This window comes from Physeter macrocephalus, chromosome 10 (assembly GCF_002837175.3).
Source record: "Physeter macrocephalus isolate SW-GA chromosome 10, ASM283717v5, whole genome shotgun sequence".
Classification (NCBI taxonomy): domain Eukaryota; kingdom Metazoa; phylum Chordata; class Mammalia; order Artiodactyla; family Physeteridae; genus Physeter; species Physeter macrocephalus.
The window spans coordinates 42735935-42753331 of record NC_041223.1 but is presented as its reverse complement, the minus strand read 5'-3'; the positions used below and the strand labels follow the sequence as shown (position 1 = coordinate 42753331).

At 36.2% G+C, this 17397-nt stretch overlaps 1 protein-coding gene across 2 annotated transcripts in view; it reads right to left on the bottom strand.

Annotated features, from left to right (window-relative positions):
• Nucleotides 1–17397, bottom strand: part of MAN1A1 (mannosidase alpha class 1A member 1) — a 173545-nt gene that overhangs the window by 10278 nt on the left and 145870 nt on the right. For both annotated transcript variants that reach the window (XM_007113831.3, XM_055087528.1), the window contains 3 exons: nucleotides 13715–13830; nucleotides 4093–4312; nucleotides 3158–3330 (listed from right to left, as the gene is read on the bottom strand). In XM_007113831.3, the coding sequence (XP_007113893.1) occupies nucleotides 3158–3330; nucleotides 4093–4312; nucleotides 13715–13830 (509 nt within the window). The remainder of the gene's footprint in view (nucleotides 1–3157; nucleotides 3331–4092; nucleotides 4313–13714; nucleotides 13831–17397) is intronic.

The following is a 17397-nucleotide window of genomic DNA, read 5'->3' as shown; positions in this document are numbered from 1 at the left end:
GCAATCCCACTACTGGGCATATACCCTGAGAGAACCATAATTCAAAAAGAGTCATGTACCAAAATGTTCATTGCAGCTCTATTTACGATAGCCAGGACATGGAAGCAACCTAAGTGTCCATCAACAGATGAATGGATAAAGAAGATGTGGCACATACATACAATGGAATATTACTCAGCCATAAAAAGAAATGAAATTGAAGTATCTGCAGTGAGGTGGATGGACCTAGAGTCTGTCATACAGAGTGAAGTGAGTCAGAAAGAGTAAAACAGATACCGTATGCTACTACATATGTATGGAATCTAAAAAAAAAAATGGTTCTGAAGAACCTAGGGACAGGACAGGAATAAAATGCAGACGTAGAGAATGGACTTGAGGACACTGCGAGGGGGAAGGGTAAGCTGGGATGAAGTGAGAGAGTAGCATTGACATATATAAACTACCAAATGTAAAATAGATAGCTACTGGGAAGCAGCTCCATGGCACGGGGGGATCAGCTTGGTACTTTGTGACCTCCTAGAAGGGTGGGATAAGGAGGATGGGAAGGAGATGCAAGAGGGCGGAGATATGGGGATATATGTATACATATAGCTGATTGACTTTGCTATACAGCAGAAACTAACACAACATTGTAAAGCAATTATACTCCAATAAAGATGTTTAAAAGAAAAAGAAGAAAACTCAAGATGAAGACACACTTAGCACAGTGATAGGGGCCTTTCAGATGTTTAGAGAGGCCTAGCTATTTTTATTTTTTGAGGCTTTTGGTAAGTTAAAAAGAAAAAAAGGGGGGGGGGATGCTGAAGAGGCATTTTTAACCTTCAAAAAATGAAAAACCTTCATGTCAAGTCTAAATTTTAAGACTTTAGGGATGTGACGCTGGGGACAAGCAGCTCTCCTGGGCTCCACGTAATAGTCCCTGGTTTTACAGTTTTTCCACAGTGGAAGTGGCTATGTAACCAGGCCGCTTAGTCTGATCAGAACATCATTTCACCACAATCTGTTCTTGGGGCTCTCAGCCTCTGGGCAAGAGCTCCTCTAAAAACAGAGCATGAGACAAGGATTGGATGCAGGGAGGTTTGGGGGGAGGTGATATCAGGAAGTGAGCGACTGAGTGGGGAGAGTGAAACAAGGAAGGGAGAAGGGCCAGTGAAATACACGTTGAGCAGGTCACTGGTGTGTGCATGGGGGGGCTTGCTCCCGCTGGAGACCCTCTAAGGAACCATCTAGAATGCATCTCAGAATTATTCTTCAGAGGAGCAAGACTGGATAGTTACCCATCAACTCTAAAACCTCACTGGCTGAGGGCTGCCCCTGGTGCTGCATACTCTCCCGCGCTTCCCAGACCACAGCCAGCTGCCTGTGAAGGGGCTCTGAGTCAGCACAGCTGACAAGACTGGGCGCTGGAAGTCATGCTGCCCGCAGGCCGGGGTGCTGCCCACTGCAGCCGTAGCTGAGACATAGGGTGGGCTGAGGAGATGGGACACAGGAAAAAAGGAAAAAAAGGGCTGCCATACCTTCTAAGTCTGTGATCTTCGTGCTTTACAAAAGGCCAAGAGCCCCTAGCACTCCTCCCTCTCCACTACACCTCAAGTTCTAATAGAAGTTATTGATATTACTGGCAAAAACAAGGGGAATTCCTGTGTTGTGACAAGTTAACAATTTGACATCATATGCTACACTAAAAGGGGTTAATAGATAAAAATCCTAACACATCAAACCAACCTTATTACCCTACAAACAAACAATGCACCCTCCCCAAAGAACCAAGCAAATGGAATCTTCCTGCCCACATGACAGTATTTACTTACTTCTTCCACTTTTGATCAATTCTGTTATATATTTTTCACACTTCAACGTCTCTAAAATTGGCAATGTCATAATTTAATTGGTAGTGTTCTGCTTTCTTAATGGTATATAAAATGGTGTTTCTTATCAATTATGCTGTTTTATATTTGATGAAATATGTTATTACTGATATTTTCAATTTCAACTGATATTTGCAAGGTATTAACCTTAATTTCTTTGCTGGCCTATTGAAGACCAAAATAATTCCCAATCACCAAGGCTTAGATGAACCTCAATTTTAATATACTTTTTTCAGAGGAAAAAACATAAACTTAAAGAAACTGAAATTACAACTGACTAACCATAATTAGAAAATTATGCAAAAAAAAAGGCCTAAAAAATTGCTATTACTTAAAATGATTGACAACTGGTTATAAGACACACATTAAATGAAGAGGGTAATAAGCAAGATTCATCAATGGCTTCCTAAGATATCAGTTAAATTTTACACAAAGGCAATATTCATTTTAGATTTCCCGAGAGAAGTTATTCCTAATGGTTTTAAAAGACAGCTAACTTTCTAACAAAGAGTGCTAGACAATAAGAGAATGTAATTAAAGCATTTGCTTGTTCTAATTCCCTGAATTCCCTCACTCCTTTTGGAATAATAGCTCTTAAAATTAGATGTTGTTTGATGCATATCCTGAAGGGCGCCTCTGCTGGCATTCAGCACACAAAGTGTTCACCAGATTAGTTTAGGAAGATGATACACCATATTCAGCAGGAAGAGACCCAAGAAGTGACAAAGACAATTCAAATAACACACTGGACAGATAGGAAGCTTATAGATATTTGGAGAATCCTGAGACTAGTGTAGGAATATTCTTGTACAAAGTAGTTCTTCTATAGGTACTTTCTAAAATTTAGCTCTAAGTAGCTAATTTACTCTAACTAAAAGCATATTTTATCATTTTCATGCCCAAAGACTAAAAGAAGCAATCACATAGTGGTTTCTTGAAACAGAGAGCAGGTTGGGGTAACTATTCCCAAGTTGCCCGTAATCCTTTGTGGAATTAACCGATCACCTTTTTTATAGTCATGAGAACTTAATTTTATAATATGCCTTTCTAGATTTCTCCTTCAACACCAGAGTAGGTATATTTATATCACTGTTACATAAAGTAAAGCTGAAGCCAGGGATATAGGATGACTTAACTGAAAACACTCAGTCTTGAATGGAAAGATGGCTGGTCAAAACTTTAAGCTTTAAAAATCATAGAAAAGTTGATATGTTAGATTTATAGGTATCACTGAACATTTTTTCCACAGACATTTTTCTATAAGAAACATAAGCAAACTAAAACGTCACCTCTACAGCTTCCCAGGCCCATTTCCTGTATTTTGGATCATGAGTCAGTCGCCACATGTACATGTAAGTCTCAACAACTTCTGGCCGTAGGATGTAGTATTTTTCATTTTGCCTTGTAGCAATGGCTTCAACACCGCCATCGAATCTGAAAGCTTCTGGTCCCAGTTTCACAACTAAAGGAGATGCAATGGAGGACAAGGGTTATTGTCCTAGACAATGTTTAGTGTCTATAACTTAAATGAAACTAGAAAGTACCTTACAACATTCAAGAGAGGTGCCAAAACAATCATTTTAAGGAATAATTATAAACACTGTATAATAAGCAATATTCAATATACCCTTATAATTTATTCATCGAAAAGAGTCCATTTTAGAAAATGGTAATGATCCCTTATTTTCTTTCATTTAACCACCATTTACTGAGCACCCACTGGGTAGGTGCAAAGCACCACCTTATTAGTGAGCTAGAAAATCAGTGGTTGAGAATTCTAAGTCATTATGTCATGAAGGTTATTTAGTATTTGTACATCAAACTCCTATTTTTATAAGAAGGCTGAAGACTCATCATATATTTCATGGAGATTCTGGGAAGATTAATAATGGTTTATAACATACCAAGTTTCTTTTGTACTGGGACAGAGACTCTCACCCAATGTTATTTACCTAAAGTAGGGCCAATAAGTTAGACAGACTTAACCCTTTATGGCCTGGATTTTTGTTTCTTGGTAAACTAAAGGTGAATATTTTTATACAGAAGAGTAATGCCTCTTAAAGTAAAAATAGAAATTCCTTTAAGATATTAATCATGATCATCAAGTTTCACCAGGCATGGTGGATGTTCTTTTGATGGCAACAAATGGACAAAATGGACAAAGTTCCTTACTGAATGAAATAAAAAGCACATAGATTGTGTATGAAGAGTAACAGGTACTCACATGTGCGATTGTAAGATTCATGACAGGTACGGGCAATTTCAGCCCCGAGTTGAAGGTAGTGTTGGGTCAGGCCTTCAGGAGCGTCATCTGCCCCGAGGGCAAACATGCCTCCCGCAAAGCAGGTCAGGTGGCCCATCTTGTGTTCCAGGAGGCCCCCTTTCCACTCTGCGATGTAAGTCAGTCCATTACGTGACTTCCGGATCAAGTGAGTCTCAATTGCCTGAAAATAATACTTATTTTCAACATTTTGTAATCTCTTCTCAGATTTATACCAAAAACACCACAACATTAAAAAAATAAAAAAAGATAAAACATCACTCACGATTTGAGTTTGTTACTACAAATCCAATTCGACCTGAAATTTCATGTTATTGCTCTCTGTATATGTCCTCTAGTCTATGCCTTATTAGTTTCGTTAGTTAGAATTAACACTGTTGGGCTAGCCCAGTAGGTTCTGCTTGGTTCCATGACCAAACACATGTAGTCCTCATACTGAAATAGCTGTTTCCTTTTCAAAGATAGGCCACTGGTATAGTGGTAAGAGCTGCTTTAGTGCATTTCCATTTTCACAAATGGAGAAACAACACAAAGCACAGGCTCTACCATGAATGGTGAACAGACCATATTAGTGTATAAAATCCAGGCTGGTGGTATTACCCCTCCTTTCTCTCTCTTAGGCTTGGAGGGGTAGCAAAACAGAGTGGGAAAAAGGAGCTGTTCTTGAGTCAATCAGATTGCTTGGCTTCAAATTCCAGCTCTGACACTTACTATCTGTGAACTTTGTGGGTAATTTGCTTACTGTATCCTTAAATCTCAGTGTCCTTATGCATAAAATGGGAATAGTAGTATCCACTGAGAAAACTGCAACATTTTGTTTATAAAGCAGTCAGTACTGTGATTAGCACTTGATAAAGGTCATTTATCATCATCACATCTCCACTGTGGTGACATCTGAATTAAATTCCTCCCTAATAATTCTTTTAAAAAGGACATTAATATACAATGAATAAGTATTTTTTTTTAAAAAAGAATAAAGGTCTGTAAATTTGGGAGAAATGATGTTTACAAAAGTGGCTTGTTAAACACCTTTTATTTCTGCCCCAGGACTGTTGATATTCTTTTGAATAAACAAAATAAAATAAGCCCTTTAGAAAAAAAAACCAAAATTGTAGTATAAGTGCTTGGCATTACGATTTTTAATTACTTTAACAGGAAATGCTCCCCTACACAACCAATTACTTCTTGGAAGGAGAAGGGCTATGATTGTGTCTATAACTGTTATAGTTTCATAAAAAAAAGAGAGGATTTTAGGAATCACATTTGGGAATACAGGCATAGCTCATTTTATTGAGCCTTGCTTTATTGTGCTTTGCAGATATTGCATTTTTCACAAATTGAAGTTTTGCAGTGACCCTGTGTCAAACAAGTCTATCAGCACTGTTTTTCCAACAGCATTTGCTCTTTTCCTGTCTCGGTGTCACATTTTGATAATCTGCAATACTTCAAACTTTTTCGTTATTTCGTTATGGTGATCTGTATCAGTGATCTTTAACATTACCATTACAACTCACTGAAGACTCAGATGATGGTTAGCAATTTTTAACTAAGGTAAGTACATTGTTTTTTTAGACATACTGCTATTGTACATTAAACAGCCTAGAGTATAGTGTAAATACTAAGTTTATATTCACGGGGCAACCAAAAATTTCATGTGACTTGCTCTACTGTGTTATTCACTTTATTGCAGTGATCAGTGATCTGGAACTGAACCCACAATATCTCTGAGGCATGCCTGTAGTAGATACAGACAAAACTTGTGATACAGCAGAATGAATGAAAATGAATGCATAGGTAGATAAAATCTCTCCTTCCTTTACTGGAAAAAAACAAATGAAACCACGATGGTAAGAAATAAATGAATGCACTACTGTGCTCATTAACTGTGGTTAAGCTAATTTTATTGATGGTCTAGTTATTACATTAATATTTCATTCTTATTTAATGCAACTGAACATCTTAGCTATTTATACTTCTCATAGCACAAATTGCAGTAAAGTCCTTCAAGCAGATATTTGTTCATCACCCAAGAAATTATTCTTTCTACATGGCAAGAGTAATAGCTTTTGAGCATGCATTAGAGAAACATTATTACCCTGTTACAGATCCTGAATAAAGTACTATATTATTTTTGGCATGATTCTGACCAAGTTGCTATCTCTCAAAATAAATTACAACCAAGTTCCAAGACTTTTAAAACAATGTTTGTGTGGCAATGGGAAAATGTAAATAAATATAAAGGAGGAAAAAAATAGTCTTTAGTGGCTCTAAAAAATGTTGTGTCAAGCCTACAGAGAATCGATTAGGAAAAAAGAGTATTGTATATTTTGTGATTTCATCCTTCTATATTTGAAAAAAATTAGTTGGCTGTGCCTATAGAATCCTAAATGCCTAATATATCACCTACCCAGTTATCATTCACTCCAATGGACTTTCTTGCAGCATGAGCATCCACCACTATGGATTCTTAGTATGGCCTCCAGATAAGGCCATAACAGCCAGTTGAAAACTCAAAGTATTTCGTTATTAACACAACGAAAGAAAACATGCCACTCTGGGATTAAATGATTTCCAAAATGCACTGGAAGCTAAAACTGATGGACTACATCTCCAGTAACTCAACTGTCCGGAACAATATTGTAAGGGATCCTCTCTTTCATAATAATGATATTTTAAAGTACAAGCAATACAAAGAAACTTTACTATGTAAGACATGACTACTTCTTAAAATCAGAAGTGTAACTGTTCTAGCTTTGCTTTCTATGTTGAAAACAGACAATGGATTGAAAGTGTTTTTACTATTAAGAGAAAGAGGAAACACTTTGACTTCATTTGCTCTTAATGGATTTTCCTGTCAATGGTTTGTCTAAATACAATATGCTAAAAGCTGTGTGGGTATAGTTCTCAAAACTGGAGGAAAAGTATTTCAAAGAGTATTTTAAAGTTGCCTTTCCTGGAACATCAAAATCGTAGGGGGCCACTTTAAAATTAGAATAATTAGAATGTCTGCCAGGACTGTATTTAAAAATGACATAATGGAAACCATAGTATATGGAGAACTCCCTGGTTTAAAACCCGAAACCTCATAGGAATGAAGAAAAATAAACCTGAAGAGGCCATATGGACCATATCCTAGTTTGCTTTTAATGTTTATCGTGTCCTTTAAAGGCTGTACGAAATGAAGGCCAGTGCTCTAACTAAGGTGTCTGGTTCCTATATGTGAAATAGTAAAGAGTTGTGTCTGCTCTACTTAGTGAAGTTCACTACTGACCTTGGAGGGAACCAATGTAATATTAAATCCAGTCAACTAGAGCAGTGCAAGTTGTATTTATATTTAAACAAATAAGTTGGTCTATTGTAAAATCACCCAGAATTCCTTTTAGGGACACTGATTTTAGAACAATGGCAACATCACTGGAATTACAAATATCCATTTTTTCCCCTATGAATTATTATTATTTTTTAAAAAAATTTCTAATTTCATATCTAAACTATGTAAGAGGCTGAGCCCAACAGGACATCTCCCACATAAGGCCACTTCTCTAAGATTAGGATATGTAAATTACCTACCTAACACATAGAAATAAACATAGAGAATTGGGAAAACGGGGAGACAGAGAAATATGATCCAAATGAAGGAACAAGACATAGCCTCAGAAAAAGAACCAAACAAAGTAGAGATAAGCAATATACCTGATAAAGAGTTCAAGGTAATGATCATAAAGATGCTCACTGAACTCAAGAGAAGAATGGATAAATACAGTGAGAATTTCAACAGCAAAGAGTTAGAAAATGTAAGGAAGAAACAGAGCTGAAGAATACAATAACGGAAATAAAAAAATATACTGGAAGGAATAAACAGTACGTTAGATGATACAGAGGAATGAATTAGTGATCTGGAAGACAGAGTAGTAGAAATCACACAAAGTTGAACAGAAAGGAGATAAAAAAAGAAATTTAAAAAATGAGGTTAATCTAAGAGATCTCTGGCACAACATCAAGCATACTAACATTTGCATTACAGGGTCCAAGGAGGAGAAGAGGGACAGGAAGGGACAGGGAACTTATCTGAAGAAACAATAGCTAAAAACTTACCTAACCTGGGAAAGGAAACAAACATCCAGGCCCAGGAAGCAAAGAAAGTCCCAAACAAGACACACCAAGGCACATCATAATTAAAGTGGTAAAAATTAAAAACTCTTAAAAGCAGCAAGAGAAGGGCAACTAGTTACCTACAAGAAAACTCTCATGAAACTATCAGATGTCTCCTCAGCAGAAACACTGCAGGCCAGAAATGAGTGGCACAATATATCTAAAGTGATGAAAGGGAAAAGCCTATAACAAGGAATACTCTTCTTAGCAAAGTTATCATTCAGATTTGAAAGAGAGATAAAGAGTTTTACAAACAAGCAAAAGTTGAAAGAGTTTAGCACCACTAAACTGGCTTTATAAGAAATGTTAAAGGGACTCCTCTAAGCAGAAAAGAAAAGGCCACAACTAGAAATATGAAAATTATGAGAGGAACAACGTCACTGGTAAAGACGAGCAGATAGTAAAGGTAGTTGATCAACCACATAAAGCTAGTAAGAAGGTTAAAAAAGTAGTAAAATCATATATATCCATAATAAGTAGTGCGGATACACAAAACAAAAAGATGTAAAATATGACATCAAAAACATTACATGTGGTGGGGGAAATAAAAAATGTAGAGTGGTTAGAACGTATTCAAGCTTAAGAGATCATCAACTTAAAATAATCATCTATACATATGAATGATGTTCAATATGAACCTCTTGGTAATTACAAACCAAAAACCTATAATAAATACACACACTCAAAAAAGAGGAAGGAACACAACATAAAGCTAAAGATTGTAATCAAATCACAAGGGAAGAGCAAAAGAATAAGAAAGAAACAAAAAAGAACTACGAAAACAGTGAACAAAATGGCAAAAAGTACATACGTATAATAATTATTTCAAGTGTAAATGGACTAAATGCTCTTATCAAAAGACATAGAGTGGCTGAATGGATGAAAAATCAAGACCCATATATATGCTGCCTACAAGAGACTCATTTCAGATCTAAAGGCACACAGACTGATAGATAAAAAAGGTTATTCCATGCAAATGAAAATGGAAAGAAATCTGGAAGCAATACCATATCAGACAAAATAGAATTGAAACAAAGACTGTAAAAAGAAACAAAAAAGGACATTACATAATGATCAAGGGATCAATCCAAGATGAAGATATAATAATTGTAAATATATATGATCCCAACATAAGACCACTTAAATACATAAGCAAATATTAACAGACATAAAGGGAGAAATTGACAGTAACACAATAACAGTAAGGGACTTAAACACCCCACTCACATCAATAGGCAGGTCATCCAGAAAGAAAATAAGGAAACACTGACCTTAAATGACACATTAGACCAAATAGACTTAATAAATAGATAATTTAAGAAAACTGAGATCGTATCATGCAACTTTCCTCACCACAATGCTATGAGACTATAAATAAACTACAAGAAAAAATGCAAAAAACATAAACATGTGGAGGCTAAACAATACACTAGTAACAACCAGTGGATCACTGAAGAAATCAAAGAAGAAATAAAAAAATACCTGGAGACAAGTGAAAATGTAATCACATTGATCTAAAATCTATGGGACACAGAAAAAGCAGTCCTAAGAGGGAAGTTTATAGCAATACAAGCCTACATCAGGAGACAAGAAAAATCTCAAATAAACAACCTAAATTTACACCCAAAGGAAACAGAAAAAGAACAAACAAAACCCAAAGTTAGTAGAGCAGAAATAAATAGAGACCAAAAAACCGCAATAACAATAGAAAAGATCAAAGAAACTAAGATCTGGTTCTTTGAAAAGATAAACAAAATTGATAAACCTTTAGCCAGACTCATCAAGAAAAAAAGAGAGGGCCCAAATAAATAAATCAGAAATGAAAGAGAAGATAAAATGAAACCATGAAAATAAAAAGGATCATAAGAGATTACTATGAACATTTATATGCCAATAAAATGGACAACCTAGAAGAAATGAAAAAATTCCTAGAAATATATAATCTCCTAAGATGGAATTGGAAATAACAATAGAAAATATTAATAGGCCAATTACCAGTAAAAAAATTGAATCAGTAATAAAAAAAAAAAGTTCCAACAAACAAAAGTTTGGAATCAGTTGGCTTCATGGGTGAATTCTACCAAACATTTAGAGAAGAGTTAACACCTATTCTTCTCAAACTATTCCAAAAAACTGAAGAAGAAGCAATGCTTCTGAAATTCTATACGGCCAGCTTTACCCTGATACCAAAACCAAAAAAAAAAAAAAAAAATACAGGCCAATATCAGTGATAAACATAGATGATAAAATCCTCAACAAAATATTAGCAAACCAAATTCAACAATAAATGAAATGGATCATACATCATGATCAATTGGGATTTATCCCAGGGATGCGAGGATGGTGTAATATCTGCAAATCAATCAATGTGCTATACTACATTAACAAATTGGAGAATAAAACTCATATGATCATCTCAATAGATGTAGAAAAAGCTTTTGACAAAATTCAACATCCATTTATGATAAAAACTCTCAACAAAGTAGATACAGAGGAGATATACCTCAAGATAATTAAGCCCATATATGACAAATCTATAGCCAACATCATAATAAATGATAAAAAGCTGAAAGCAACAAGATCAGGAACAAGGCAAGGATGCCCATTCTTGTCACTTTTATTCAACATAGTTTTGGAAGGCCTAGCCACAGCAAATAGATAAGAAAAAGAATAAAAGAAGTCCAAGTTGGAAAGGAAAAAGTAAAACTGTCACTTTTTGCAGATGACATACTATATATAGAAAAATCCTAAAGACACTACCAAAGAAGTAGGACTAATAAATAAATTCAGTAAAATTGCAGGATACAAAATTAATATACAGGTACCTGTTTCATTTCTATACACTAATAACATACTATAAGAAAGATAAATTAATAAAACAATCCCATTTACGACTGCATAAAAAGTGTAAAATACCTAGGAATATATCTAACCAAAGAGGTAAAAGACTTGTACTCTGAAAAGTATAAGACATCAATGAAAGAAACGAAGACAACACAAACAAATGAGAAGATATACCATGGTCATGGATTGGAACAATAAATATTGTTAAAATGACCATACTACCCAAGGCAATCAACAGATTCAATGCAATCCCTATCAAAATACCAAAGACATTTTTTATAGAACCAGAACAAATAATTCTAAAATCCGTATGGAACCACCAAAAGATCCCAAATAATCAAACCAATCTTGAGAAAGAAGAACAAAGCTGGAGGTATTAGACTCTCTGCTTTCAAACTATACTACAAAGCTACAGTAATAAAAACAGTACGGTACAGTCACAAAAACAGACACATAGATCAATGGAACAGAATAGAGAGCCCAGAAATAAACCCATGCTTATATGGTCAATTAATCTATGATAAAGGAGGAAAGAATATACAGTGAGAAAAAGATAGCCTCTTCAATGATGGGAAAACTGGACACCTACATGCAAGAGAATCAAACTGGACTACTTTTTCACACCATATATAAAAATAAATTCAAAATTGATTAAAGATTTAAGTGTAGACCTGAAACTATAAAACTCCTAGAAGAAAACACTGGCAGTGCACTCTTTTGACATTGGTCTTAACAATATATATATATATATATCTATATACAGATACATATATGTGTGTATCTATCTATCTATATATATATTTTTTGATCTGTCTCCTCAGGGACGGAAAATAAAATAAAAAATAAACAAGTGAGACTACAACAAACTAAAAAGCTTGTGCAAAGTGAAGGAAACTAACAAAAAAAAAGAAGTGAAAAGTCCATCTACTAAATGGGAGAAGATATTTGAAAATATATCTGATAAGGGATTAATATCCCAAATACACAAAGAACTCATACAACTCAACAAATAACCAGATTAAAATGGACAGAAGATCTGAATAGACATTTTTCCAAAGAAGATGGAAGGCAGAGAGACAGCCAACAGACACATGAAAAGATGCTCAAGATCACTAATCATCAGGGAAACGCAAATGAAAATCACAATGAGATAACATCTCACACGTGTCGAATGGCTATCATCATAGACAACAAATAACATGTGTTGGTGAGGATATGAAGAAAAGGGAATCCTTGTGCACTATTTTGGGACTGTAAATTGGTGCAGCCACTATAAAACTGCGATACGATCCAGCGATTTCACTTTAGGGTATTTATCTGAAGAAAACAAAAACACTAATATGGAAAGATATATGCACCTGCATGTTCACTGTTGCATTTTTTCCCATAGCCAAGATATGGAAGCAACCTAAGTGTTCAAATGGGTGGTTGCCAGAGGGGAGGGGGATGAGGGAGCAGAAGAAATAAGTGAAGAGGATTAAGAGGTACAAATCTCCAATTATAAAATAAGCCACAGGGATGCAATATACAGCATAAGGAATATGGTCAATAATATTGTAATAACTTTGTATGGGGACAGACGGTTACTAGACTCATTGTGGTGATAATTTCATAACATATACAAATATCAAATCACTATATAGTATACCTGAAACTAACATAATATCATACATCAACCATTTCACTTTAAAAAAACTATTTAAACTAATACAACATTGTTAATCAATATAAAATAAAAATTAAAAAAACTTTAAGGAAACAAACACTACATAAAGTATCTACCTAACACACTACTTAGTACACAGAAGGTAATTCAAATATTTGTTCACTCTCATTCCTCCTCCATCACAAAGGACCTTTGAAAACTATTAATAATCTTCGATTAAATATTAGTTTGGTTAGTTCAATTTTTATTTGAAAGTACTGTCTATTTATCTCTGGAGGTAAGTTTACTTCAAAGGGAGGTAGCCATTAGGATTGTCTGTAATCTCGGGCAATTTTAACTTCCTCAATTTTTTTTTTTTTTTTTTTTTGCGGTACGTGGGCCTCTCACCGCTGCAGCCCCTCCCGTTGCGGAGCACAGGCTCCGGAAGCGCAGGCTCAGCGGCCAAGGCTCACGGGCCTAGCCACTCCGCGGCATGTAGGATCCTCCCGGACCGGGGCACGAACCCGTGTCCCCTGCATCGGCAGGCAAACTCTCAACCACTGCACCACCAGGTAAGCCCCTCAATTTTTAGAATATATAATAAATTCAGGATTTTTTCCTCTCCATAATTTTAACTGTGACTCTAATAGGGAGCTCATACTTGTTGAAGAAGAATACCCTTTTTCAGATGTGTGAATCTTAACAGGTTTGAACCATGAAAAAAACTTTTAACTGCCCTATTAGAACTAAACATTATCAAGTACGATTATTATTGTTATAATTATATTAGCACATATTGAACTCTACCTAACTGGAAACATTTTGTAACCCACTCAGGTAGTATTCCATTTTTTCATTAAAGCTTGATTAATATGCAAGTTATAAGTTAGCTGAGTGGCAACGATGATTTAAATTTGGGTTTACCTTAATAGCATCGAAATACATCTTCTTAGCTTGTAGATCTGTCTTGTCAGACATTAACCATGCCTTTAGCAAATATTCATAAAAGCTGTCTCCAAGTCCTCCAACTGATACATGATCTGCAAAGAAAGGGAAATGAATTTTAGACTGATTCAGACTTTAATTCAGATAATGCAGTAAAATCATATTAGTAACTAGGATGCAAAACTGTTAAGTCAACTACAACTCAATGTTACTTTTAAATTCCAACAAATCTCTTGTTTTCAGAAAGATGTTCTGAAATGAGCAGATGTGCTATTAACTAATGTGATATACTTTAAATTACCAATATAGTTTTGTAAACATGCAGATAAAATATATATAATCAACTGTAAATCTAAAACTGTTTCTTTAGTAAAAATACCAAATTAAAATGTTTCACCATGTATATTCAAATATATTTTTAATTGCTTTATCTCTCAATAATAAACTATGTCAAAGCTATGAGTATCATCAAATCTTAAAAAAAACAAAAACAAAACTGGCTTGCACTATAACCAGAAGCTCCTCAGCTTCTTGTATTATAATTTTTATTATTTGATAGGTTTTGTAGTGTTATCAATCTGAAGGGTCAAAATCCTTTGAGAGAGGTAAGAAAGAAGACAGGGCAGGAGAAGTTTTTCTTTTTAATACAGTCACCCCTCCATATCTGTTCCCCATCAGTAGATTCAATCAACTATGTATTGAAAATATGATAAAAAAATTCGAGGAAGTTCCAAAAAGCAAAACTTCAACTTGCCATGCACAGCCAAATACTATTTACATGGCATTTACATTGTATTTACATAGCATTTACATTGTATTAGGTATTATAAATAATCTAGAGATGATTTAAAGTATCTGGAGGATACGCATAGGTTACATGCAAATACTGTGCCATTTTACATAAGGGACTTGAGCATCCATGAATTTTGGTATCCCTGGGGTCCTGGAACCAATCCCCTGCAGATAGGGAGGAATCAATGTACTCCATTCCTACAGTCCCCCTCCACTGTCATTTACTATGCCAGATCCACTACATATTTATATTATTGCTATACAAACAGTCTTTGACTTATAGGTAGGTAATCCTCATTAAAAGTGAGAAAACTGAGGCTTAGAGGGGCTAAATGAGATTATAACATTGGTAGGTGCCAGCTAACTCTTCAGCCCACACAGGGTCTCAAACTTGGAATCACTTGCTCTCTAACATATAACACTAAACGTACATATTCTTTTGCCTACTGCTTGAATTAATACTGTTACTTTTCAAGCATATTTACCTACAAAAACAGGGACATACTCTCTTTGAAATATCATTCCTAGAATTTAGAGAATCTGTGCGTTAATAAGACAGTCTTATTTGGGAAATTTGCATTTGAAGTTTCATAACTTGAAACTAACTTTATGTATCTATTAAAAAAATAAAACCTTTATTAGTTGATTTAGTTACACAAAAGTAAATTGGTTTTTATACTACTATCAAGACAATTTTCTCCTGAGTCCTACCCAACAACTCCACTTGGACATGTGGACCTAAAATCGAACACAGGTTAAAAGTGAGTGTATTATCTTTTCCTCCTCAACCTTATGTTAGCCTTGGTCCCTATCTCACTAAGTGGCACCATCATCCTGCCAAGTGTGCACAAGTCAGACATCAAAAAGTCATTCTTGGGGGCTTCCCTGGTGGCGCAGTGGTTGCGCGTCCGCCTGCCGATGCAGGGGAACCGGGGTCGCGCCCCGGTCTGGGAAGATCCCACATGCCGCGGAGCGGCTGGGCCCGTGAGCCATGGCCGCTGAGCCTGCGCGTCCGGAGCCTGTGCTCCGCAACGGGAGAGGCCACAACAGAGGGAGGCCCGCATACCACAAAAAAAAAAAAAAAAAAAAAGTCATTCTTTACCTCTTCTCTCCTTCATTCCCATATTCAATGAGTTACCGAACTCTACTAATTTTACCTCCAATGTATCTCTTAAGTCCATCTACTTCTTCCTGTCCTCACTAATATGATTCTGGCCCAAGCTACCACTATGCCCTGCCTGAGTCTGCAATGGCAAATTATCTGGTCTCCTGCACTGTGACAGCATCTTGCTATTTAAACTTATTAAAAAAAAAAAAATCAGTTCCTCAGCCATACTAGTGCTCATACACGTGGCCTGTGGCTACTGCACTGAAGAGGGAAGATACAGAACATTTCCATCACCACACAAAGTTCTGATGGCAGTGCCACTCCAATCTATTTCCCACATTAATGAATGCCAGAGTAACCCTTTTAACATGTGACTCAGATCAGCCCTTACTTGAAGACTTCAATGATGAAGACTCAAATCCTGGGTCTCTGGAGACCTGGGAGGCCCTGTAAGACCTCAATCTTCTCTATATTATCAGTCCTGCCCTACCTGCTCTCTGCCCTCTTGCTATATGGTCCCTCTTTTGGTTTCTCAAAACCGTCAGGCTCCTTCCCACCTCAAGAATTCTAAAGGCATTGTTCTCTCTGTCTGAAGTGCACTCCCTGATTCCTTTTCCCTTCATTTAGTAATCCTTACTCATATTTCACATCTGATGCCCACTAAGTTCTCTCATTATACACTTTCTGATAGCACACGTGTACCACACCTGCACTTTCATAAGATGGTGAAAGTTTTTTGGTCTCCTTCATAAGATTATGATCCAGGAGGGCAGGGACCAGACCTATATTATGTTTCCCAGTCCACATCAGCTCCTAAAAAGCATCTTGCACATAGTAGGTACTCAGTAAAAAACTGATGAACAAAGCAAAATTCTTTTAAGTCAGTCTAATTAAGGACTACACTTATTAAGCCCAGAAGGGCTATATTTTTAAGTAAATATGTGATTTTCTTTCTTTTTTTCCTTTTTTTTTTTTTGCAGTACATGGGCCTCTTACTGTTGTGGCCTCTCCCGTTGCGGAGCACAGGCTCCGGACACGCAGGCTCAGCGGCCATGGCTCACGGGACTAGCCCCTCCGCGGCATGTGGGATCTTCCCGAACCGGGCACGAACCCGTGTCCCCTGCATCAGCAGGCGGACTCTCAACCGCTGCGCCACCAGGGAAGCCCTATGTGATTTTCTTTTGCAGAAAGTCCAGAATTACAGTTTTAATTTTAATGTAAAATTAGTATTTTTATAATTGTAAGGCTGATCCTTAAAAAAGCAGTTTGAAGTGACCTTTACAATTTCCTAAATAAATCGCCACAGAAACCTCTGATATTTACAAACTAAATAGACTAAGTACTATCTCATCGATAATAAGCCCTGTTGTTATAAACATGATTGCAGGAGACAAATGCAAGTGATGTGTGGTAAAGCAAATCAGTATCCAGTTACTGTCAAAATAACGGGGACTAAATGAAGTAATAGGAAATGATGGCCATGATCCAGACATGTCCTTTAGAGTTAAAGCAATGAGAGTTGAAAACTAACAGCCAGAAGCAGCTTCATTTTCTTCTCCCTTGGGTTATGAGTCTATAATGAAGGAAGAAGCAAGCTTGGGCATTTGGTGATTTTTTAAAAAAGGAAAAGGGTTTACATATTTTTTTTTTTTTTTTTTTTTTTTTTTTTTTTTTGCGGTATGCGGGCCTCTCACTGCTGTGGCCTCTGCCGTTGCGGAGCACAGGCTCCGGACGCGCAGGCTCAGTGGCCATGGCTCACGGG